This window comes from Denticeps clupeoides, chromosome 4, assembly GCF_900700375.1.
Source record: "Denticeps clupeoides chromosome 4, fDenClu1.1, whole genome shotgun sequence".
Lineage (NCBI taxonomy): Eukaryota > Metazoa > Chordata > Actinopteri > Clupeiformes > Denticipitidae > Denticeps > Denticeps clupeoides.
This window is the reverse complement of record NC_041710.1, coordinates 18,075,357-18,100,563: the sequence shown is the minus strand read 5'-3', so window position 1 is coordinate 18,100,563 and position 25,207 is coordinate 18,075,357. Positions and strand designations below refer to the sequence as shown.

Genomic DNA, 25,207 nt, shown 5'->3' with positions numbered 1-25,207 from the left:
TCCATGTAGGATAGGACCTGACCCTCACTGAAACACACACACACACACACACACCCGTTAGAGCTGCTCTCGCCACTGGCGCATTTCATTGTGTTAAAATTAGACTGGAACTGAATGATAAAACAATTCGTACAGTTCATTCGATAAGAGTGGATGTTGGTTACTGAGTGTGTGAGAACGGCGCGCAGCGTGTACACCTGATCCACTCTTTAACTCCGCTCTTTCTATTCCCATTGGGATGTGCGTGTGCGTGTGCGTGTGCGTGTGCGTGTGAGCGCGGACTACTCCACACGTGCCGTGGCCCGTGGTAAAGCCACGACGCGCGCGCGCGTCTTGGAGAGGGGACGGGGACCGACGGTGACGCCAGAGAGCGCAGTGTCCTCCCGCGTCCGTTGCAGCTGCGGCCGCTCAATGGGGCTCATTGTGGCGGCGGCGCGCGGTTAGGGGGCGAGCGCGGTTACGCGGAGCGGCGGCGGCGGCGGCGCGCGTCACCCGCGGCCGGGGGAGAAGAGGAGGAGAAGGGAAGGGCATCAAAAGGAGCCCGGCGCGCCGGAGCGCTTTATAAAGATGCTCGGCTGATCCTCCGGCTTCCAGTCCCCGAGCGCGCCGAGGAGCGGACCGGTAGGAAAGGTACGGAGCTCCGGGCCGCGCGCACCCGCAACTTTTGGGATTAAGTCGCGTCCGCGTTTAAACTTTTTTTTGGTGTGTGTGTGTGTGTGTGTGTGTGTGTGTGTGTGGGAGAGAGAGTCGGCTTGAGGCGCAGTGCGTGTGTTTCGAGTCGGGAAGCCGGTTTCTTTTCCGAAATAAAGCTCACGCCGACCGATGATGAATTAGTATTCAGCAGAAACGGCTCCTCTGCGGCAGCTTTAATGATATCCAGAAATATCGATCTGCTCCGATACAGACCGCTTTTATAATATTTAGAATAATGGTTTGTCCTTAAAGTTACGTATATATATATTTTTTTTTTGCCTCTTTTCTGCATTAGTGGGCAGAATAAAAAGAAGAATTGCAAACATCCCCGCTTCGTAATCCTGTCCGTCCTACGGTTTAAACTTTAATGACCAGCCACGTTTCTGGTCCGAGCTTGACCAGTGATCAGGGCAATATCGCATCCTTACAAAGTTTAGAAATTGTTGATCGTGCTGGTTCGCCTCTACGTAGTTTCCTGTACTATTTTCTGGTGTATTAACGTCTCGGACGCAGTAACGTGAAGCGATGTGTTCTGTAACCTGCGCTGTAACCTCCAGCACGTCCACAAGGTGGAGCGAATGGTAGAATATAAATATCTTTTCTTTAAAATGCACCACAACGTAGAGCAGCGACGTCCATTGGGTTCCTTTCAAACTATATGAATGAACTCTGTCTTTTAATGCAGTAAAATACGTGTCTTATCTTATGTCGCACATGGAACTTAACTGCAGGTCTTACAGCATTTAAACGCAGTCGGCTGAAGTGAATGATGCTGGTTATCTGGTCACGGCGGCTCCTGTCGATGGCGGATGGATCAGGCAGAAAAAGAACAGTGAGTTCTTGAAGTTGATGCGTTGGAATGAGGATCGGAGGGAGCTTGACGAGAGATAAATGGGTCAGAGCGTCCCTCAGAAACAGCAGGTCTTCCTGGTACGCGGTGGACCACAAATTCCAAAAGTGGTCCAAGGTGGACAAGCGCTGCGCTGACAACAGGGTGTTTCAGCACAGAAAGCCTTGATGCGGGTCACAGTGATAAGGGGTTAGAAGACCCCTGGAAGCATTAGACCTTATATTTTGATCAGGAGATGGACAATGTTCTGGACAATGTGCTGCTGTGACGCCTTGGGTCCTGCATTCATGTGGGCGTCTACACGCCTCGCCCCTTTCTGCAGAACAAAGAGTTCCAGGAGTGGACCAAGTCCGCAAATGCCCCAAAGTGCAATCCGTTTTAGCAGAACGAGTGGGACCCACACAATATTGGGCCAGATCTTTGAATGCTGTGGACTTGTTTTGTGCTTTGTTGAGTGTTAATAATAATTCAGATGTTTAATACCAATTCATGGCACTGTGCTGTACAAAAAAAAGAATTAAAATACAGGCCGCTTTATTCAAGTGTGCAGTCAATCTACACTGATTGTTTTTTGTTCACTGTTGCCATGGTTGTGTTCTAGAAGAATCGTCCACATTCTCTTTATTTCGTGTCGGTGTTTCTGCGGCTGCTGCCCCTCTGTATATGTGAGCGTCCTCGAGTCGAATTGCTCGCGCAGCTCCGCCGCGGCTCCTCTCGAGCGCACGGACTGACTAAGGCAGCCACAATAACCAGGCCATATGTTAACAGTCGTCCCCACGCCGCGCTTGACGTCCGTATGCCAGGAGCCTCCCCTCACTGGACGAAGCCGCCATGGCTCTCTCCCAGCGGGGCCGTGGAGGAGGGAGCGCACTGCTCGCTTTCAGGGGCCGGGGGGGGGCTGCTTTGGTTTGCTCTCTTGCTGTTGGGGAACGGGGACTGCGAGGGCTAGCGCCCGGGCGCCACTCGTCAGATGGCACAAGAGGCTAATGAGACTTCATCATCCTGTCCCAGACCATTTGGGCGAAGCGCGCTCAACACAAAGTCTGGGTAAGCAGCCAAGCCCGACAGAGAACAGATTCACTCAGGGCAAGAACATGATGGAAGAGGCGGGGGAACGAGGGAGAAGAGGAGAGGAGGAAGAGGCGGATGAGGAGAGGCAGAGACGAGTGAGGCCAAACTGGGTGCCAGGCCAGAGCTTCGGATTAACGACCGTCCCGCGATGCCCGTGCAGATCCCGAATTTTATTGAATAATCCTCGTATGCCTCAAGTAGGGTGTTGGCATCTTGAACGTTTGCTTTGACAGTCCCTCATTCCCCAGACATGTCAACATGCTAATGCCTTGGATCCAGGCCCAGCAGCTAATGAGCAAGTGATAGAAATTATTACTTTCTAAGCGCTTACCAAAATGTGCACTTATTTAGCAAATATTTGCACTCAAGCATAATAACTTCCCGTTTAGCAAAACTTAATTAAACAACATTGTGAATATTCGTTGATGCATTGTACTGTAAATCAGTGGTGTCAAAACTGGCATTTGACACTATAAGTAATTCATTGCTAATATTTCAGTGATTCTTAGACAGTGTTGATGAAACAGCTCTTTTTATACATATAAATTGTCACTGCTGTAAAAAATGGTGATTTCAAGTTGAATTTTCAAACTCAGTCATATAGCAATCTCTCGGACCACGATTCAACTAGGAATCAATGTCCATTACACTCCGGTATATTGGACTTTATTGACTGTCAGTTATCAGAACATGTAGAGTGTGAAAACATTTGGTATCAATGTTTAGCTAAAATACGGGGTGTAGAGAAATGAAATAGTCAAGTTGTGTTTCAGTCCAGTTTCCAGTATAAAATATAATGGGAATTATCATGAATTAAAGGTTCTGCCTATAAAAAAAGAAAAATGTTAAATGCCCACAGCCATGCAATAGCTAATTATTAAAATAGTTTCTGTTACAGTATGAAACAGTATGAGTTGAAAGTTGCAAATTTTTAGAATAATATGCAGACAATGAAGGCCAGATATGTTTCATCTTGACACTAATACTTTCCTGACATTTTTTAAAATATGGGCTGAATTGACACCGAAAGGTGTTTTAAAAGGGTGGAGATATAATCAGCAGCTAAGCACTGGTAATTCCCTTCTAAAGTGAGGCTTATGAGAGAGATTAGAGGCTTTAGATGAAACGTTTCCCTCCTGAGTCGGACTGGCTCTCAAACGGAAGACTCTTTCCCGCCATCAGATTGCGAGCGAGCGAACGTTGTTCTGTTCAGTTGTGTGACCAGCCCGTGTTGGGAGCACAATAGCTCACCCAGAGGAACCCACCGAAGCAAGGCTGCTCGGCCAACTTTCTTCTCACCATGATTTAGCCTGACTGATTGTGGAATCGTCTCCCAGATGCTTAGATAATGAGAAAACTGGGCTTGTTCAGTTCGGTCCAAATACTATTCATCATGTCACGATTGTATCGGCAATATTCTATTCTTTTTAGCATTCGGGACTGTATCGTCCTGCCGCATCATACTCGGGCCAGCCAAATTGCAGTGTAATCTCGGCTGGATATTGTCTCCTAAATAATGTTCCAATCTGAGGATCCTGTGGATGAAAAGCCCTACACAAATGGGCAAATAGTCCTATGACAGAGCCTGAGATTAAGCTCCATATATCTTTTATTCATTTATTTTTACTTTCGAAAGCATGGCCTGAAGAGATCTTTAACAGATAATGCGGGAATCCATTGCAACATCAAAATAAGGTGTTGGACCGAGTGTCCTGTACTAATGCTTTGTGAACCATAGGAAGGACAGATTTCCCCAGAGAGCACCAGTTTTGCTCTGCCTCAAATTCTTTTTTTTTTAAGAAATTCTTTTTTCTTTCCTCCAGAGTGTAAGTGTTTGACTTTAAAAGGCTGTTTCAAACACGTAAAAGGTTTCCACTCACTCAAAGCCTCCTGGGACCCCTTAGGAGGATTTTGCAAGTGGAACTTTTCTCGTTGCATCCAAGGTTATATTGCTTTGAAAGGCGGTTGTATGGCACTATTAGAACACAGCATCGCGTCCTGCTTTCTGCCTCTCTTTGGGGGCATTTTTTCCTGTGAGTTTGATGGCATTGTACAAAACAGGGACAGATAAACAAATAAAGGAAAATTTGAATGTGACACACCTTGTATCTGTCTGCATATTTGGTCACAGACTATTACTCAGCAGGGATGGCGCGACTATTGCTGTCAGGCTGATTGTGGTTGGAGGTGAATGGTTTGCAATTCATCACTTTTGTCTTGATAGCTTGAGAGATTTTGCATTTGGGGACTGACACCTGCGCCAAACTTTAATTTGCTGGTTTAACCCCATGGTGGGGCCTGAAGGCCTGAGCAGAAAATGCACTTCATTTCAGCATCTCCACAACCCCTCCCTTTTATCAGTAATGCCCTCAGAGACTGCAGACCTTTGTTTCCTGGCAGTCACACTCATGCGCAACTGGCTAGATTTTAATGGCTCTAAGCAAATCAAGTACACATTGAATGTAGGGTCAGTGATTTTATAAGGAGGGATTAATGGGGGAATCAATGGAAAAGATAGCGGTTTAAAAAAAAAAGATTAACATTTTTTTTTTCACTTTGGTTCATTCAGAACAGAAACCATTTTTTTAAGGCTTTTGTCTAGCCTCACTACTGGCAAAAAAAGGATTATTTCCACTGGCTTTTTACTAATGCTTAACTACAAGTGCTTATAATTCTAAATCCAAACCTGGAAGATCTTTCTGAAATTGATTAAATAAAAGGGGTTAGATGAACAATGAGAAAGAAATGCAAACATTTCACTTGGATTCTTTTTTAAATGGTAGACAATCCAGTGCTGTATTTCTTTTGAGCCGTTGCACATACAGACATGGGAAAGACTTCAAAGACTTTAAAGTGTCTAGAAATTATTTATGTTTTTTTCATTTTATTTGTTACTTTTGTAAATAATGTATACATTGGCGATTCTGCCGTGCCCCACTTGGAGAATAAGAATAATTAATAAGGGATGAAAGTTCAGTTAATAATGTATAATTTTTAAATGATTATCTTTTTATTTTAGTGTGTGACAGCACGGCACATATTTAGTTATATTGTTATTATACCAGCAACATTGTATGACTTTTCTGATGTCTAGGCTATACTCTACTTTAATATACTCTATATAGCCTTGACTTAAAAAAAATACTGTAGACAAAATAGTGTTATTCTGCTTGTTTGTGAGTGTTAATAGTATTATTAACAGGAAATATTTAGAATTACTAAACAAATAATTAATTACATGTATTTGCTATGACATTTATTTAGGTTCCTTGAAAGTCACTTTGCAAATTTAAGTTATTATTATAATATTTTTATGGCACTGAATACCTGTTTACTTATTAATAGTCAGCTGTGATGTGTATTAATACCCAAAAAGAACTCTATGATGTTAGTAAGGAACCTAGACTAAAATACATGTAGTTTCTCAGTTTATGCTGTATATGTTCAGGGTTCTATGAGAGGAGAGGTTTGCTGCAGTTGCAGCTGCACACCTGAGCATCTGATGTCTTCCTCTGGAGCATGTGAAGTCATTTCACTCAGTTCCACTCAGACATGTCTGCCTTTGAAACCTCAGAAACCACACCATTACTGGGCTCAATTTGTACAAGTCAGAGGTCAGTGAACTATTTCAAAACATTCACCCAGGAGTTCTCATGAGACCCTCTCCCCCTCTCCCTCTCTCCCTCTTTTTTTACTCCAGGTGCCGGGGCAACAGCTCGCCGACAATTACATCGTCTCATGCTCTGGATACTCTCATCCTTTGATCCCACGTTCACCGTGGTGGACATTCATTTATCTGACATTTATTATTTTTCCATATATTTCTGGATTCTTGCCTGCTTGCCTTAGAACTAAAAAGAAAAAGATTTATATTTTCATCATCTTTGACATTATTTCTAAAATCCAAATGAAGCGAAACAGGCCTCCAGTGTGGAGTGTTGTTGGCCTGATGACCATGGTGCTGGTGTCGCAGTGGGAGCTGAGCTGCTGTGGGATGACCTTGAACTCTGTCCCCTTGCGCCGGGTCCCTCACAAGATCCAGAAGGCCGGTGCTGGACTGGGCTCCCGCACCCACCACCGGCAGAGGCGTAGCTGGGTATGGAACCAGTTCTTTGTGCTGGAGGAGTACACGGGGGATGATCCGCTGTATGTCGGCAAGGTAAGGCCACCTTTGGTTTTATTTCATCAGCTGCTTGGTAAAGCTTGAAATACCTGTAAACCGATCCAAAATATGGCTTCGCATGTATTGCTGTGGAACTTTCAAGCAATGATTCCATGCCTTGTTACCATTGTGTGACTTTCATGTTTGGACAGGCTGATAGACATTTGGCAAACTTCTGCCACACCTGCTTTAATGTTAGGGTGTATCTGCCGTCTGTCTGTTCGCTAACCTGGCATATTTATTTTAAGAAACACACGAAAGCATCTCTGAAAACCCCAGCTCGAACTGTCGTGTATTAGAGGCAGACTCCTGCTGACCTATAGATGCTCATTCAGCCTGACTGCTGAGCACACAGGGGATCTGGAGGTGCTGAAGCCTTTTATATCCGTCTCCAGTGATGGGGAATGTGTGCAGAGATACCGACTCTTCAGAGGCTCTCTGATGGGACCGGGTGTGTTCCCAAAGAAATACAAGAAAAGAATCACAGTGTGAGAAAATCTGACAGTGCTCCTGTTTTCTTTAATGTAATTTTAATGTAATTTTAACAGTTGGTCATCTTTAAAAGGACATAATATGCAATTTATTTATAATGAATGTATTATAGCAAGCGCATTTTTAAAATGGCTGATGAGTTCAGCATGCATTTGATGGCAAACAAAGTTGAATGGTTTAAAGGAATGAATGACATTGCCTTCAGTCTAAGAATGCTAGACATGTGAAGGGAAATTCCTCAAAATAGCTTTTTAAGTTTTCCTGTTTATTTTCACATCAAAGAAACTCGTCAAATTGTTGATGGTGCATCTATGTGTGTTATCACCAGTGCAGAGTTTGTCTGTGTTAAACTGCGCTTTTGATTTTTATAAGTGACTAAGTGATGGGCTGCAAAAAGGCTGCAAAAAAAAAAAGCAGAAAAAATGTCTAAAAAGAAGAGCAGGAAGTGGATACGCAGTGATTGAGTTTTATCAGGGAATTGATCAGAGAGCAGATTGTCTTGCTCATGCCACCTGACGGCTGAGACGAACATGGGTATGGGCGTCACATGCTCGCTTATTCCGTCTGCAGCGCTGCGTGGAGATTTGCTCGCACCTCCACCACCGTGCATATCATGGCCTTTTATTGTAATTACGCATGTGTGCCTTCGAAAACTGACTTTCAGCCAGGTGTGCAAGAGCGGTGCCTGCTGGTGGATGGTGTTCAGGAGAGCTGGCAAATGTTCTAGAAATTGTACTATGTGAACGTTGCATGTGTCAAAAAAACAGGACGTGATTAAATGGAAAGAAAACAAAAATGTCACTGCGTATTGAGCTGTGTGAGAAGAAAAGACAGTGGAACCAACTGGAAAGAAAGCTACTAGTTTACTAGTCAGTGTACAAGCACAGGAGGGATAATCTGTAGGTCAGACTCTATATTAGAGGCTATACTATTACACAACGTCAAGTCCAGTCTGGATCTGGTTGAACTTTTAGTTTTTAGATTTTAGTTTGTAATAATTAGATTTTCTTTAACATCATGTAAACATGCCAAGTGTCATGTGAACTGTACAAGACATGCCATGTTAGTATATAGTAAATAAAAGTACTACATTGCTTCATATTTTGGCATATGATTACAGAGCTCAGTCTTTTATATCTGACAGAGCCACATTATTTCAGCTCATTATGCTGTTGAATGAATGATTTAGAAGGAAAATATTACCACTGCATATTATCTCTTGAAGTGTTTCAATGAATGTGTTGCATTCAAAGACGAGTCCCTTGTGACACACTATTAACTGACTTACTGTTGGTCGTTTATCTGTCACACAATCTGTCTACATCTGCCATTAACCCTTTGAAATGTCCTCGGCACACTTTATTCATCGATCGGCCATCTGAGCTCTTTGTCCTTTATGTGTAATGTGATATCTGAGAATAGATTCAGATAAGCCATCTGACGGTCTCTCAGATTGGTGACCAGGTCCTGATCCTTGGTTAATTATAGAACAAGGAAGACCATGAATTATGCAGCACTACTGTAGGAGATCTGTCTCTTCTTGGGGTTAATATAACATTCCCTGATCTGTCAGATTTGTCATAAAGCAGATTCATTACATTCCCGTGTTTCTTAAACTCTTTAATTAATTTGCTAATGTTCTGACTACTGCCAGTAAAACTTTTAAATGATTAAAGATTTAAGAGGAAGTTTTGAGGAAAATTTTTAAACAATAGACTGAAGTGGAAGTATTACTGTGAAAGCTCATTTATAAAGTATATAAATAGCTCTGACAAAGAAAATGCATACTCCTTAACTCAAGCAAGTCTAACCTTAAATAATCTATATCATGAAAGTATATCATCAGATGACAGATACGTATCTTAAATTGACTAAAACCTAATCATTAATCATATTAATCATTTACTGTAAAGCTTTATATTCGTATCTGACCCAGGAACAAAGGGTGAGAATCAGAAATCATTTGATCTTGTTCATTGATTGTTCTAATTGTTAATTGTAGAGCACAGTAGAACTTTCTGGAACAGATAGAGCAGTAGAAGGACCAGAGACACAGCAGGGAGCATAGAGGAACAAAGTAGGAACCTCAGGGTCCAGGGGAAAGTGAACTAAAACCACAGCTCCCAACTCAGAGATATTTTATATCAGAGACTAGTCACCTTCTTGGATTTTTCTGTTTTTGTGCTTTGCCTTGGCATAAGGAAAATGTGAATGGATATCAGACTACATTTACACTTATCTGATACCCTTATCCTGAGTGATCTATAGTTACTGGTTACAGGGACAGTTCATCATGCAGTTAAGTGTATTGCTCCAGGACACAACTGAAGGAAGTAGGTTTGAAACTATGACTTTGTGGATATCTGGTTCATAGACAAGTGTGTTACCCACTGCCACCCAGCTACATGTTTCACCAGGGGCTGAGAATGCAGTCTGCAGTTGAATCATTATGGTTAAATTAGTCTCAGTTTCACAGCAATAAATGGAATTCCAGGAGGTATCAAGCTGGGTTTGAAAAAACGACACAATTCTGTGATAGACGTGACTGTGGAAAACACTGGAATTAAGCAGATGTCACAAAGAGCAGGATGAATTATGCATGTACATGTCTGGGGGAGGTGGTGTGCTTCAGTAATATCAACAATTATTACTAATGACCTCGCTGTCTTCCCTGAAAGTACACATTCATTACAGCTCTTACAGACGTGTTGAGAATTCAGCAGGAAGCGTATATCACCAATAAACTCATACATTTTACCAGGAAGTCTGGAGTCTGGATTCATATTGGTGCTTCATGCTGTCTGATCAAATCTGAGTGCCGATTAGGCATGTGAGCTCAATGTGGTGATTTTGGGGCCTGGCGATTTTGCGGCGGCAGCCTAAAAATTCTTGCTAAAAAGTAGTGCCGGTAGTGACTGTGACGGCCTGATCTGAGTACAGCGCCGCTCCGGGTAGGAGTTTCACGCTGCGCTACTCAGTGGCTTTGTGCTCGCGATGTGGTCAAAGTTGAAATTTGTTGAACTTTGTCCACTGCTGGCTGTGACACATAGAAATATTGGATAAATATTGGAAACCGTGCGCCCTATAGAGAGATGTAGATCTAGAATTAAATAGTTTTACACACAAACCGGGAATAGATGGTAAAGCTGGTCTTTTCAGCCTCTGTGTGTCCACACATCTACAACACTACATTGTTGTCTTACCGAATGCTTAGAAAGCCACACCTATCTTTTGCGCTGAGCCCCATCGGGGCATTGAGTGCAACACACTGTTACCAATAAAAGTTGGAAAAAGAATTTCTCATTTCTCGGGTGGGTCAGTCTAGTTGCCCATAACTTTGCCTGGAGAGCATTTGGGGGGAGGTCTGGCTAGCAGAAACAGCCCTTGCGTGGATGCATCACCAAGGCGTGGCTCTAGAGTTCTGACTCTGGTCTTAATTGTAATGGATCTTTTGATGGCGTAGACCCCGGCTTCAGCATGAGAGAAAGTTCCGGCCGTGCCAGTAGTCTATTTACATTTCCCTTTCCTGTGCTTCCAAAACCAACCACTTCAGTGTCCCCCCAGCCCTCCACCCTAAATGTGCTGCTAATGAGGAGCAGGCCAGCGGCCGTCTGTTTCTCTTGTGACTGACTCCGCCCCCACATGCTGCTGGAAAAAACGTTGTCAGCACACAAGTCAGCTAAACATGTGCCACAGTACCGCCTGGCCACATCAATGATTCACAGCCGTCAAATTAAACTAAATGAGAGGGGAGAAGGCCGCCTTTTCAAGTTTGGGGATCAGCGAGCACTCCCCACCCAAAAAATCCTCTTCATAATGATTTGGAACATGTGTTTCTTAATGAAATGCGGTGCGGGGAGGAAGGAGTTTGCTCGTTTCATCTGCCTCCCAGGCCAAGTGCGATGTGGCCACAGCCATTTGTCATCAGCACAGACGAAAGTCATTAGGTTGGCAATCACAGGACTTCTCTGCTGCCAGCATCTGACATGAAAACAAACACTTACTGTACACACACACACACACACACACACACACACGCGCGCTAGCATTACTCTCACAGTCAGGAAAACATGTCCACACACATACGCTCCTTCAGTGTGTAGCATATGAACAGAAACCCTTTCTCATAATTACAGAAAAGGGATTGATGCTCTTGTGAGCAGCCCTCTTTGATAGAATCTTGCAGGCCCCTTTTTTCCGTTTTCTGGAGAATGATGTGAGCTGACACCTCTGGATCTTATGACAGGAGGAACAGAAAGGGAAAATATCCTTCAAGAGTGTCTGAAGAACGAAGCTGAGATTTCCCATGAATGGGGCAACAGCTCAGTGCAATACAATTGCATTTGCATTTATATAGCACTCTTCAGCTGTTGATTCATTGCAAATATAAAACGAGTGAAAGGAGCCCGTCACCTAAGGAAAGCTTTCAAAAACATAAGCAATCAATCCAGTAAGTTAAAAAGCTACCATGTTGAAATGCAAGATGCATCTCTGGGAATGGGGAATTTTTATTTTTCGTCATCTGAGTCTTAATTACATTGGCAGCCCCCTCGGTTCCATGAGATGATCCGATGAAGTGTCAGAAAAATGACAATCCAGGACGGTCTTTGCACCTGAGCTCCTTGCAGTGATACGCTTGTCCTGGATCTGTCGCTAGATGCTGCGAAGAAAAGATGCTGAACTGAGCGACTTGAAACCGGAAGCTTTATTTGTCTCACCTTGGCACAATGAGCGAAGGGTAGGTCATTCATTCTGGGTTAGATGTGCTTCATCTTGGATAGCCAGTCACATAGGGCAGTGGTGGCCTAGCGGTTAAGGAAGCGGCCCCGTAATCAGAAGGTTGCTGGTTCGAATCCCGATCTGCCAAGGTGCCACTGAGGTGCCACTGAGCAAAGCACCGTCCCCACACACTGCTCCCCGGGCGCCTGTCACTCAGGGTGATGGGTTAAATGCCAAGGACAAATTTCACTGTGTGCTGCTGCTGTGTATCACATGTGACAATCACTTCACTTTACACTTTATGTAAGCACTTCATCTAGGGATATATATCTTGCAAAGCAGATTGAGCTACAAGCAGGTACAGCGCATAAACTGATTATTTCTGGGCTCACTTTTTGTATCTGAGTATGTCTCTGAGCCCGAACAAATTATAGAAGAACCTTTATTTAGCAAACAGCTGGCTGTTTATATTATTTTATTGTATCATTTAGCATCTGTCATACAGTTAAAAGTACTTATATATATATATCACACTATTTTTGGCAATTTAAACAAACTATTGTCCGTATGCCACAATATAAGTGCATTGTTATTTTCTGCTGTGTGTTGATTTAAGCTTGTATGTGTTCTGCAGCCTGTTGCATTACAGGCCAAAACAATAGACAAGCAATTTTGCGGTCAGAAATCTGGTCCATGTCAAGCTGTGATTTGGACAGCTCTACTGCTCTGTATATTTCCTATGTGCTGCATGCTTCACATATTTTGCAAATAAAGTTTTATTCCTTGAGTTTATGGTGTTGTCCAAAGGTAAACAAAGCTGCCGTATGGTCCTCAAGTGCAGCAAAACCGCAACCTGTGTTCGGGTTTAATAAAAAGACAAGCACATGTTGAGCATGTGCGGAGCGCCCAGGTCAGTTTGGGTCCAGCTGAACAGATACTTACAGAATATTTCAAACTTCTACCATCAATGATTGAACCAACAAGTTCCACTAAAAAACAATCCATGTTTTCTTACATATAAGGATGAGAATCCTGAATTTTGCTGTAATAAATCTTTGCAGCATTAACACTAAGGCAGCAATTGTAACCTTCTTTCCACTCTGCATGAAACAGCCAGGTAGCTTTCCTTTGTTGATAGTATTAGCTGTGCAGCTACTCATTCCGTCCTCACCAATCACTGTGTTAATCTGAACTGCTGACACATTAGGCCTAACTGTCAACCTGGTGAAGTACCTGTCTATAATACTCAGACTCATCCATTTTCCTCCCCCATATTGTTTAATGTTTTGATTATAGAAACTGCAGCGTCAAACGTAGATGGCCGCTTCACTATATCAATGAAGGATTTTCTGTCCGGCAGCAAGGCACAAAAGGTTTCTGCAAGTTTGGTGACTTAATGCATGAAATCTTGTTGACTTTTTGCACACACAAACACACAGAAAAAAAACACTTATGTACCGTTTTTTTCATGTAATCAATTATTCTGTCAAATTGTGTCTAATTATTGTTAATCTATCAAAAGGCATAATTTAATTATTCCAGACAACTTGGACCACCAAAGTTCGAATCCAGACTTAGACCATGTGTTAGTGGAGTTTGCATGCTCTACTTTGCATGGTGCAGGTTTCCTCAAGGTTCTCCAGCTTACCCCCCACAATGAACATTAAGTGAATTGGTGACACTGAATCATCCATTGGCGTGAGTGTGTGAGTATATGGTGTGTGTCTGAAGCCAGTGATGACTTGCTCCTCGTCCTGGGTGAAGCCCCACTTTGCACCAAGTTTCCTGGGATGGGCTCTGGCAGCCATCTCCTTGAGTTTAGATGCTAATGCTAAGAGCAGACGTTTAACGTCATCTTGAAGTTGGTGGTTGTGTCAGTTAGATGTTCAGTTTGATGTGCTGCAGAGCACAAATACTCACAATATTAGGGCCCTGAATGCCCATCCACATGCCTAAGAAATCAGTTCAGTTTGTCCTGAGAACATTGTAGAAGGAATTCAATCAAAATCTTTAAAAGTATTCTCTGAAGACTCTCTGCCATCTGTTTGTACTTCCGATGATCTTTGCAGGTTGCATGTCTAACATCTTTCCTGTTGTTCTCTGTAGCATGGCATTCATTGCTATATCCAGTCTGGTGAATGGCTTCTTAGTATTAAAGGAAGTCATTATTTAATCAACTTGACTAGAATTAACCATGTTATGCTGCATTGTATTTAAATATCTATCTTGCAGATAGGTCTTAAACAACAAGAGAAGATGCTGACCTCATCTCCGAACCAAACAAGCCATAACAAAGTATAATAAAGAAAATTAGGTATTGCTTGTTACACAATTTTATATAGAACTGTGCAAATCACACCTGTACCTGAACATGTGATGTCACTTGCACGGTCAAGGACTGCCTCTGTTGACAGAGGACAAAAAAGCGTCTCCAGGCTTTTTAATAGCTGCTATTCCTAATATTTTATTTTATGCCCCCAGCTGTGTATCCCTACCCCGGCCCTCTGGGATCTTTTTTGTGTGAAAAAACCTGTGAAAGGGCCATAATGTTCTTTTGGAGGTAATTCAACCATGTGGCCTCATGATGTGCAATAACAATGTGAAAGGAGTGGACTTTTCAATTCTTTCCTGCTCAATTTTTACAGCGAGAGCAGTCTCCAGCCACTGCGCTCTAATAATAAGCTACACTCATGTTATTTATTGTTTGGGTTTTTTGTCCCTTTGCCTGGGTGCCATTCTTTGTATGCAAAGAAATTAGAACAGCGGTTGGTCTTTTGAATGCATATGATTTGCCTGATTATCCATAAGGACGTTGGTCATGAAAGGCAGAACAAGCAAAAGGAAAAAAAAAAAAAGAAATGGAGGAAGAAAGAAAGCATGTATACATTTTTTGCCATTGTGAGCGGTGTGTTGAGCTGGGACTCACTTGAGTAGGTGTACCTAATTAAAAAAAGGGACCATCTGTATGGCATTGAGCCGGTTGGCTTTTAGTCACATTTATTGAATTTGCATACTAAAATTGCACAGGAGCAGCGGAAAAAGCTTCGCCAGCACTATGGCGAGTCGATCACTCGCGAGATGACATGCATCTCAATTCCGCACTTTACCGACAACTTAGCGCAGGCAAAGCTCCTTATGCTGGCCAAGCCGATGAAGTGTGCTGGTGGTGCAGATGGGGCCTGAGTTCGTAATCAGGCAATATTCGGAGGGGAAGGGTGTCTTCATTGAGGGCATTCCTCCCCAAGCCGGCAAGAAAGAGGCCGACAGATGAACAGTAAATTAGCTGTGTGTAAAACCAGCGGTGTTCGTAATCTCTGCACATAATTGGGCCCTGGCACTCGCCAGAGACAGATGACAGGGTTGTAATGACACTCTCCATTTGTCTGCCTTTATTGCAACGTCTGATGCACTGCCAGGTAGGGTCTGATGGTGCTGCTGCTGCATGAGACGCCAGTTCTCTTCAGTTTTTGTTGACAATGAGATTTCACAGCTCCTTTCAGCTGAGGTGTCTTCGCCGGACAAGAAAACTGGCAGGACAAAGGCAGGAGCAAGTAATGCTGGCAGAAATGTGGTCCAAAATTCGCTGCTTTTTATTAACTGTGCTAAGTGGGAGAAGCTTTTGCCCCACAGCATTGCCTCCAGAAACAGCCTTTTATGTCCTTTCTTAGTCACTCTTCACATCGTTTTTTTTTGTCCTCCCACTTAGTCACTCAACCCCTACTTCTTGGCATCCTACCATTTACTCCTTCTTTGTCCTCAACCTCCACTGTTTCCTCTCTCTGCAAATCTTCCCCTCTCCAGCCCTGTATTCCTCTTTCTTTCTTTTTTCTTTGTCACTCTCTCTCTTACCATCTCACTCTCATTCCTGTTTTTTTCCCCGTTTTTCATTCTGTCATCTTACATCTGTAGGAACGCAAACACGGGTCTGATGAGGGGGCTCATTGAGGATGGCTGTGATTCACACACACAAACACACACATGCCCATACACAGAGAAGTGTCATTGTTGTGCCATAAAGGTATGCCTCACAGTAATGGATGGAGTGATGGACAGAGTTCCTGCGGGACTGTACATTTGACTGCACCTGAACTGCTGTATGAAGATGAAAACAGATCAGTGTGAAATGTCTTGAGTGAAGAGCATGATTGAGACATGCTGTCACCAATAAGCAATCCCCCACCCTCTCGCTCACTGCACCTCAGTAGGGTGACAGTACTCTCTGGGCAGAACAGTGTTGTCTTGTCCTTCCTCTAAGATGGTCCTTTTCAACCCCACGTTCAGTTATGGTGGAAATGGCTGAGCAGATTATTATTGTTATATTTTTTCTTTTTAACATACAGACTTCTGAGTCTCCTTGGGGACACTGGTCCGGGAAAATGTGGCCACAGAGTAAAAAAATGTCTAATGGCCTCCAGCGTGCCAGGAAGCTTTTTAGTTCGCCTCCTCAAACAGTCAGAGTGAGTTCTTCTGAAGAATCCAGGCTGTGCAGCAGTATTGTGGAGGAGCACTGAGCGGCACCATAGAGACCAGCTTATTATGCAGTGCTAAAACTTATTGAATTCCAGGGAATTTTTTTATTTTACTTACTTCTGTTATTATTTGTGTGCGAATGTATTTATTTTAGTGGTGGGCCGTTATCGGGCAATAAAAACGTGCTGCGTTAACGTGAGACTCTTATCGGGCGATAAAAAAAATATCGGCAAAAGTTCACAAAGTTGGGTTGGGAGCTGGGTCTATACTACGCAAGCTATTGTGCCGGAGTTAAATGGTTACACTAGATTTATAAGTGTATTTCTTCTTTCTTGTGTCTTTTAGTTTCTTATTTTCTAAAGACTTTTATTTTGTTTTTGAGACCCGGTTCAGGTCTCTTGGACACATGGCGTGAGCTGTGAGGTGCGTGGGGTTTGTGTGCAAAAAGTTTTTCTTTCATTTTAATTTATGTACATATTAGGAATATTTTGCATGTGTGTTATTTTGTGAATATTTTTTTATGTTCTTTTAGTACTGTATATTGTAGAGAGAGGTGCAGAAAGACGCGATGTGTGACGCGATGTTCTGACGCGACCTTGCTTTTTGTACAGAATACAATTTGCACAGAAAATCTCTTAGGTGTCAGCTCATCATTTGTGGTTCAAGAAACGAAATCAAAAAGTTTCACAATGCAGAAACAGGAGATGAGCCCATGGTCTAATGCGCCACCTGGCTTGAGAAACCCGTTCTCAAAGACTTACTTTCAGTCATTATTTGGGTAGCACACATATTCTGAATGCCTTTGGCAGAATTCAAATGAGCCATTTTAATCTAGATTAATGTAGATTAATGTAGAATAATCTAGGATGTAGATTAATCTAGAATGTAGATTAATCTAATTTTGTTTACTCTAGATTAATCTAGATTAATTCCAAGACCACAGTGATATTAATCTAGATTAAGAAAATTAATCTATGCCCACCTCTAATTTATTTACTTCTGTTTTGCTTTGCTTAGAATGCTATTTAATAAAGAATTCTGACAAAAAAGAAAAATAACACTGTGTGTGGAGCGAAACCTTCCGCCGCTTTAAACTGAAGTGAAAGAATATAGTTTGTTGTCCGAGAGCCTCGGGAGAGCGTCATTAAACAAAGCTTTTCAGCCAGAAAGCCTCCGGCAGCAGCGAGTGAAATTACAAAATCAGACTTTTGTGAGTGTGACGTTCGGACAGATCAAGTTCAGACAGAGGCAGAGCCTCCATTGCCTCATGTGCGTGCCATTCCTGAAATGGCAGCATTACCATTATTCCTTTCACAGAGACCAAAGAGAATCAGTAATGTAATTGTTGGACAAAGTCAGCGGACACAGTCTGGCTGTCCCTGCTTTTCCCTCACCAGCTGAACAAAGTGTAGGAGTTGTGGCGTTGGCGTGGGAGACCTGTTGGAACCAGTTAGAGTGTGTTGCTAACAGCAGTATAACATGACAGGTTTGATTGCACCAAGACGTGATATACTGAATATTTCGTTTTTTATGTTGTAGTCTGAGCTGCTTTGGAAAGCAACGTGTAAAGGAACTACATTTAAATGTAGCAGAATGAAAAAATAATGATTGCAGATAGAAAATCTCACCAGGAATCCAAGATGCATTGTAATATAACTAAATAAATAGCAGGAAACACTTTATTTTATTTATTCTTTGCTCCAAACTAGGACGCCTGGAATGAATCCTGGATTTTTATGCCTGTGTTTGGTGATGTATTGTGATTTACAAGATGAGCTACCACAGGTAGTAGTTATTGTTATTCATGTATTCCAAAAGAATCTGATACTGCAGTGAATGCAGGTGTGTAGAAAGGAAGCAGTAAAACATGGTGACACACTTACCCAGGCAACTCCCAGACCACTGTGGATAGAAAAAAGAATCATATTCAATTTTATTCTACAGTTCTTCAGCTCCCCAAAATCAAGCTTCACATTAGTTGTTTAATATATGAAACAATAGATTGTTTTTAGAAAAGCTACCAGACATAAAACAGGAATTATTTCTATGTGCATTATTTCACCTTTTGAAAATTTCTTAAGAGCCTCTCATCAGCTTGAGAGGCTTGAGGAATTGTGAGAAGAATGTTGATGTTCATGATCCCTTCCTTAATAAACTAGTAATTATAGACCAAATTTTGATATGCAGGGGTATTTTGCAGCCTATTTACACTGTCTGTTAGCTATTGCAAGTCAGCTATTGCAAAAGACAGTTTTCTCTGAATGCCTTCATTCATTTGTGGCATACACCAACTTTTTTATACACACCGAACAGCCATTATGACAGGTAAAGTGAATAGCTTTGTCTTGTCACAGTGACCCCTGGCAGCGGATTAGATCTGTTAGGTGAAAGATTTTGCTGTCTTTGAATGAGCAAGGGGTCGAATGAGCCAAAGCACAATATTTAGTTTCCATTATAATATTCCACATCAACAAAATCACTGTTTCAAGATTTCTTCTCCCACACTCTTCCTTAACCGCTAGGCCACCACTGACCCTTTTGATTGGTAATTAATCGAAACAAATGCAACTGCAAAAGTAAACCAGAAATATTTTTGCGAAGCTTTCTTTAAGGGAAGTGTGTGTTAAACAATCACGTCTCTTACCTACAACAATCCTGACAAAATGAAGAATCCACTTTAATTTTAAGTTATGTTCAAGGGGTGCATAATAAAATCACTGATAGATTTCTCCTGTGCTAAGAAAAATGTGCTCAGCAGACCAAGTTAAACCACACATCAATGTTCTCAATCTATTCCAACCTGACATAGCATTAACCCATAGCCTATTCCGTGTCCACATGGCTGTATCCAGGGTTTTCTTGTCTTCATGCTCACACAAAGGTCTCCCATGCTGCAAATAAATAAAAGAATACGAGAAAAACAATAGTCATTTCGGCTGATTTATTACATGTGGCATGTAAGTCTCTTCATTCACTACCATTAATAACATTGGGTTGCATCACCTGTTCTGCTGCCATACTCTTTGTCACCTTCAGTTAGAGCCTGCTCAATGCTTGTGACAGGATGCTGCTCTATGCCCCCATCCTCATCCTCATTCGGCTGCATCCGTGACTAGGATGTAGTGTTGTGTGAAATTATTTACAAAAAACAAGAGTTACTGATATCTTTCATACAGCCTGCTTATCCATTCTGCCCCTGTCAATATGTCGTACACCTAGGTGTCACACAGCATCTGACAATCTGAAATAATTTAAGAAGGTGCACTTTTTGGTGATGAGGCTGTTTCCAGCTCCACATTCAAGCCAACATGTGCGATACACCAAATCAGAGAGAGAACATAATTTACTAACACAGAGATTAAACTCTGTATTGTACATCGAGAAAGGGAGCTGTCTATGGTGCTGAACTCTTGAGATATATTGATCAGTTGCTTCCTTTTGTGAGAAATAGTGGGGTCTCTTCTCTAAAGTGCAGTGAAAGTGAAGTGATTGTCATTGTGAAACACTGCAGCACAGCACATGGTGACACAATGAAATGTGTCCTCTGCTTTTAACCATCACCCTTGGTGAGCAGTCATGACAGGCGCCCGGAAGCAGTGTGTGGGGACGGTGCTTTGCTCAGTGGCACATTGGCGACTCGGGATTCGAACGGGTCGGATGGGTCGCTTTCTTAACCGCTAGGCCACCATTGCCCCCACTTCTCACTCCTGTTCCTGAGTAAATGCAACCAGAATATTCCGGTTTCATGACACTCGTGGTGTGGCTCAGGTGCTCATTAATTGGTATCTTGGAATAAAACATTTGAGCTGATTTATTACAAGGTCGTTTGTGAACACAGTGCTTTGTATAATGTGGTGTGTATTGTATTCCCTTCTTTCCTCCACTAGTGTTAATAATGTGCTGCAGTTGCATCACCTCTGCTGCTGATGCCAAGTGCTTCCTCATCTTCAGTGGAATCTGTTCAGTTATGGTGGCAGGAATCTGCACTACATATCCGTTTTCTTCCTTATTCTGCTCCATCTGTTTCCAGAACACTCTTTTTTACAGGAGCATCTTTTCATTCGTATGGAATTTTTGAATTTTTGTGCTGAATTTGGCACAATGTTGTGTTGAATCATACTACAGGGAAAATCCAGATCAGATTAACATTTTGTACAACAAAAAAACTATCATTCACAGAGAACAATTTACAAAGAAATGAGCAGAGGCACTCCTTCCACACTGGGTTGGTCATGGCATTCATATAGTTTGATAAGAGAGAAAAATAAAAATGGAATCCAAGGCAAAAACCAAACAAAACAAATAATAATAATAAAGTCAAAAACAAATATTCTGTGGAATGAGCAAACAAAAGTTGGATGGTGTGCATCCCATTAAATCTGACATTTATGGGGCAGTGGTGGCCAAGTGGTTAAGGACGCGGCCCCGTTATTAGAAGGAGCAAAGCACCGTCCCCACACACTGCTCCCCGGGCGCCTGTCATGGCTGCCCACTGTTCACCAAGGGTGATGGGTTAAATGCAGAGGGCAAATTTCACTGCTGTGTATCATATGTGACAATCACTTCACTTCACTTTCACATTTCAGGAAAAGATGGTGATAGTGTGTTGATGGTGGTAGTGTGTTGTTTTGGGGCTCGTTGTGATTGATGGAACCATGAATTTTGCTCTACCAAAAAAGCCTTCAGTCTGTGAGCTCAAGAGTGGGCCAAAATTCCTTCACAGTGATGCAAACATCTCATTGACAGTTATCGCAAAAGCTTAATTGCAGTTGTTGCAATTATAACCGGTTATTAGATTTAAGGGGCAATTACTTTGCACACAGGACCATGTTGGTCTGGATATTTCTCCCTAATAAATATAATCAGTTAATAAATGCATCTACTTATGGAATCTTATTGTGATCTGAAAGTGCAGAGTCGGGACATACTTGGGACAGGGATTTATTAAGAAAACACAAATAAACTCGGCTCAGTGGCCAAAAACAGTGAAACTTAACAGGGGAAAAACACAAACTTGCCCGCAGACGTGTAGCGGTTGCCAGAACTCAAAACACAACACAAGTTCACAACAGAAAGTCAAGATCATGACAGAGTCCATGAAAATGCCGTCGCTGCAGAGGGGCGGAGCCAGAGGCTTTTAAAAGTCCGGATTGGGCACAGGTGATGTGTCCAGGTGGCATCAATCCTGACAAACATGTTGCGCCTTTCAAGACAGACACACACACACAAACACACACACACTTACTTTTTCTCACTCCCTTTGTTCAGACACTTTTCATTGCAACGCAAAAATGTGAGCATGTCCACATGCTCCTGGCTCAGGCTCTCTCTTTTCTCTTGAGTTGCCTGCTGCAGAAAACAGCCGCTCAGATGGTGTTGATGTGGCAGGGATGCAGAGGTAAGATGTGAAGTGATTGTCATTGTGAATCACAGCACAGCACACAACAAAATGTGTCATCTGCTTTTAACCATCACCCTGAAACACAGTGTGAAAGGGGAGTTCTGACCAGGCATCACGCGTGGTCTGTTTTAGCGAGTGTACAGACCGGGCGGCGTCAGGCAACCAGCGATAGAAATGCCTTTCAAGGTGGTGCTTTTTTCATAAAAACTTGTGTGTTTAGCATAAAAGCATGTGTTTAAATGTAGGCGAATTATGGCCCATATGGCCTTGTATCTTTCTTCTACCTCCGCTCGTTACTTTTATTTTTGCTCCGCCCTGTCTATCAGGTGCCAAACTCTGCAGGCATCAGTGAGCAAGAGAGGCCGAGTATGTTCGCTGCTTTCCAAGCTCAACTAACTTTTTTTAATAATTAAATGTCTCTGCGTCACACGACACAATGAATCGATTATGAATTGATTCAAAATTTTTATTGATTTTATTGATGCGTTGTTGCAGCCCTAATTATGTATTTATTCCTGGATATATGAAAATGTATTGACATTTTAGTGAGGGGCTATCTATGGTGGTGTGAGATGGTGATTTGTCTGCTTATCAGGGTACGTGGTTTGTCTGTGTTTATATTGATTAGTTAGACAGTTCAACAAATCTTTTCTGTCATTCTCTCTGTAAACTGGGAAAAAATAAGTAACAACTGAATGCGTGACAATTGTAGGCAGAAAGCATTGCCTGCACAGCTGTGGATGGTGCCACAAACTCAAAGCACACACACACACGCGCATGTGTATGCACACTCCCAATCAATAAGAAACGTGGCTCTCTTGCAAGGCTGAGGCATCCTTGTGCGAAGTCACCTGTACACATTTGCACATAAAAGTCTTCTTATCACAGAGAGTGGCCTACCACCCAGGAGGAGGCGGTGGTGGTCCTACCACATGCCTGCAAGCCCTGCTTCCACTTCAAAGGGCATCTGACCCTGACCTCCAGGCAGTGCTGGACCTCAGATTTATATCAGAAATTCACTTTTGTCCATTTGATGTTTTAAACCATGCTGCATGCTCATAATGGTACTTTCATGTTATATATAGTTTACTTCATGTTTAATTGTATTTATAGTGTAACTTGAAAAGTTAGATTTCAAAATGTGCATAATTTTTTTTAATACTTCTCTGTCTGAAATCATAGTTTACAGACAACCTGTGAAATTTGTATTATTGTGCATTTAAAGGTAACAATAATGGTTCTTTTGTTTCATTGTTTTTTTTTTCCATTGTTTTGCTCATTGGTTCAATCTGGTGAATGCTCTGTTCTTTGTTTGTACAGTATATAGAGGACAAAAGACATTCACTAGAGGGAAATGTGTTAATTTGTGGACTCCTGTGCTTCAGGGGGTAGTCTGTCTCTTTGGAGACCGCTTGAGCCTCCTCCCACGCCGAGTAATTCATGTGTAGCCATTGCACGGAAACTCCTAATAGCCCTGGCTGGAGTGCATCTCCGCAACTTGTATATGCATCGTTTGCACAGCAAAGACGGCGTTGTTTCGAAATTTAATCAGTCTGATTAAGTAAACATTCCGCAATGCAGAAATGTGTGAGAATTCATATGGAGTCTTAAAGCTTAGAGGTCATTAGAATGAAATAAAATGGTAAACAAACAGAATTAAAATAATGTTTTTGCAACAGGAGTCTTTTGATTCTGTGAAATATTATGCAAAATAAATAAAGCTACACTAAAGAAACAGAAAAAAATATCTTGTCCAAATGTCTATTCTTCTTTTAATTACAGTATAATGTGCCACTAATATTGAACTTTGTGGAAATTTGTCCTTATGACAGATGGTTGAAGAGGTCATTGTCACCTGATTCTTTGAGCCATGACTTGTGGCAAGAAAAATACACAGATCTAAGAATATAGAAATAGATGTATATCACATATATCACATTTATATTTGTTTGTTGTTGCTACGCTGCTGGTTCAGGTTGAAAATAATTGTTTTGAAACTAAAATTGTAGATACCTGTTAACAATGGGTTCTCAAAAAATATCCATGTCATTTAACAGCCATATTTAGACAAGGGTACACACAGCGAACCCTGAAAACATCATTATTGTGTTATGATATCAACAAAGAAGCATTAATTGGGTGACTGCAATTATGGGGGTCAACCAGATACCTGGGTGAAAGTGGAATAATGTCAACACCCCATGCAGACACATTCAATACTTTATAATCTCTTACTTTCCAGCCAGCAAATGATAATATTTGAATATTTTGAATTGCAACCATAGGTGACCATGTCATTACATAGACTGAGATAGGTTATGTATGTGATGAAATATGAAAAGCATGTCAGATTCACAGGGAAGTATTACATTTAATGCAATACAGTCTGAAAATTACAGAAATCTTGTTACCCTCCTGACCTCTCCTCTCTCTGCCTGTCCCAGCTGCACTCTGATGTGGATAAAGGTGAAGGAAAGGTAAAGTATGTGCTCTCAGGTGAGGGCGCGTCCTCCATCTTCACTATCGACGAGAACACGGGTGACATCCACGCCATCAAGCGTCTGGACCGTGAGGAGCAGGCCTACTACACGCTGCGCGCCCAGGCCGTGGACCACGACACCAGCCGGCCTGTGGAGCCCGAGTCCGAGTTTGTCATCAAGGTCCAGGACATCAATGACAACGAACCCAAGTTCTTGGACGGCCCCTATAATGCCAGAGTTCCTGAGATGTCACCTGTTGGTGAGTGTCTCTCCGATGTGGACTTGTTGTGGTACTTAGCATTATGTAACAAATTGGTGTCCATTAATCAGCTGATTCAGCTACAGCATCACACATCATGTTTCTCAGGACGTTGAATCTGAAGACACTAGGGGCCTGTCACCTGCCGCAGCCTGATTAATGTGCCAGTTCGAAATGGCAAGGTGTTGGGGGGTTGGACACTGGTGGCGAAGCCCGCGGCCTGCAATACCGGTGCAATTTATGTGCTGCCTGCGAGTATCTGCACCCAGCTCTAAACACAGCCATTAGCCCCTGTGCAAGCATGCGACCTCTCTGCTCAATGGCTGCTTTATAGATCCATTTAAAATCATTAATGGCCAAGGAGTGATGAATGGATTTGATTAACAGGAAAATTATTAATTTAACTTGGTAATTAAGAACCGAGGGCTTGTTTGCTTGCACACAGACCTTTTTCAGGCACACTGTCCTATCTCTCTCTCACCCACCTTCCCCCACTGCTGCAGCAATCTCACGTGGATTTCCATTCAATTTCCTTGCCAAACTGACAATTTACATTTTTCCAGCTATTCCAGTATTTCAGTTTACTGCCTGAAAAATAGCTTGGTCATAG

At 42.3% G+C, this 25,207-nt stretch overlaps 1 protein-coding gene across 1 annotated transcript in view; it reads left to right on the top strand.

Moving 5' to 3' along the window:
• The first annotated feature begins 253 nt into the window (after positions 1-253).
• cdh7a (cadherin 7a) overlaps positions 254-25,207 on the top strand; it is a 66,761-nt gene continuing 41,807 nt past the window's right edge. Inside the window, exons 1-3 of the mRNA XM_028976182.1 lie at positions 254-630; positions 6,315-6,773; positions 24,303-24,597. Coding sequence (XP_028832015.1) covers positions 6,522-6,773; positions 24,303-24,597 — 547 coding nt within the window. The 5' untranslated portion in view covers positions 254-630; positions 6,315-6,521. The remainder of the gene's footprint in view (positions 631-6,314; positions 6,774-24,302; positions 24,598-25,207) is intronic.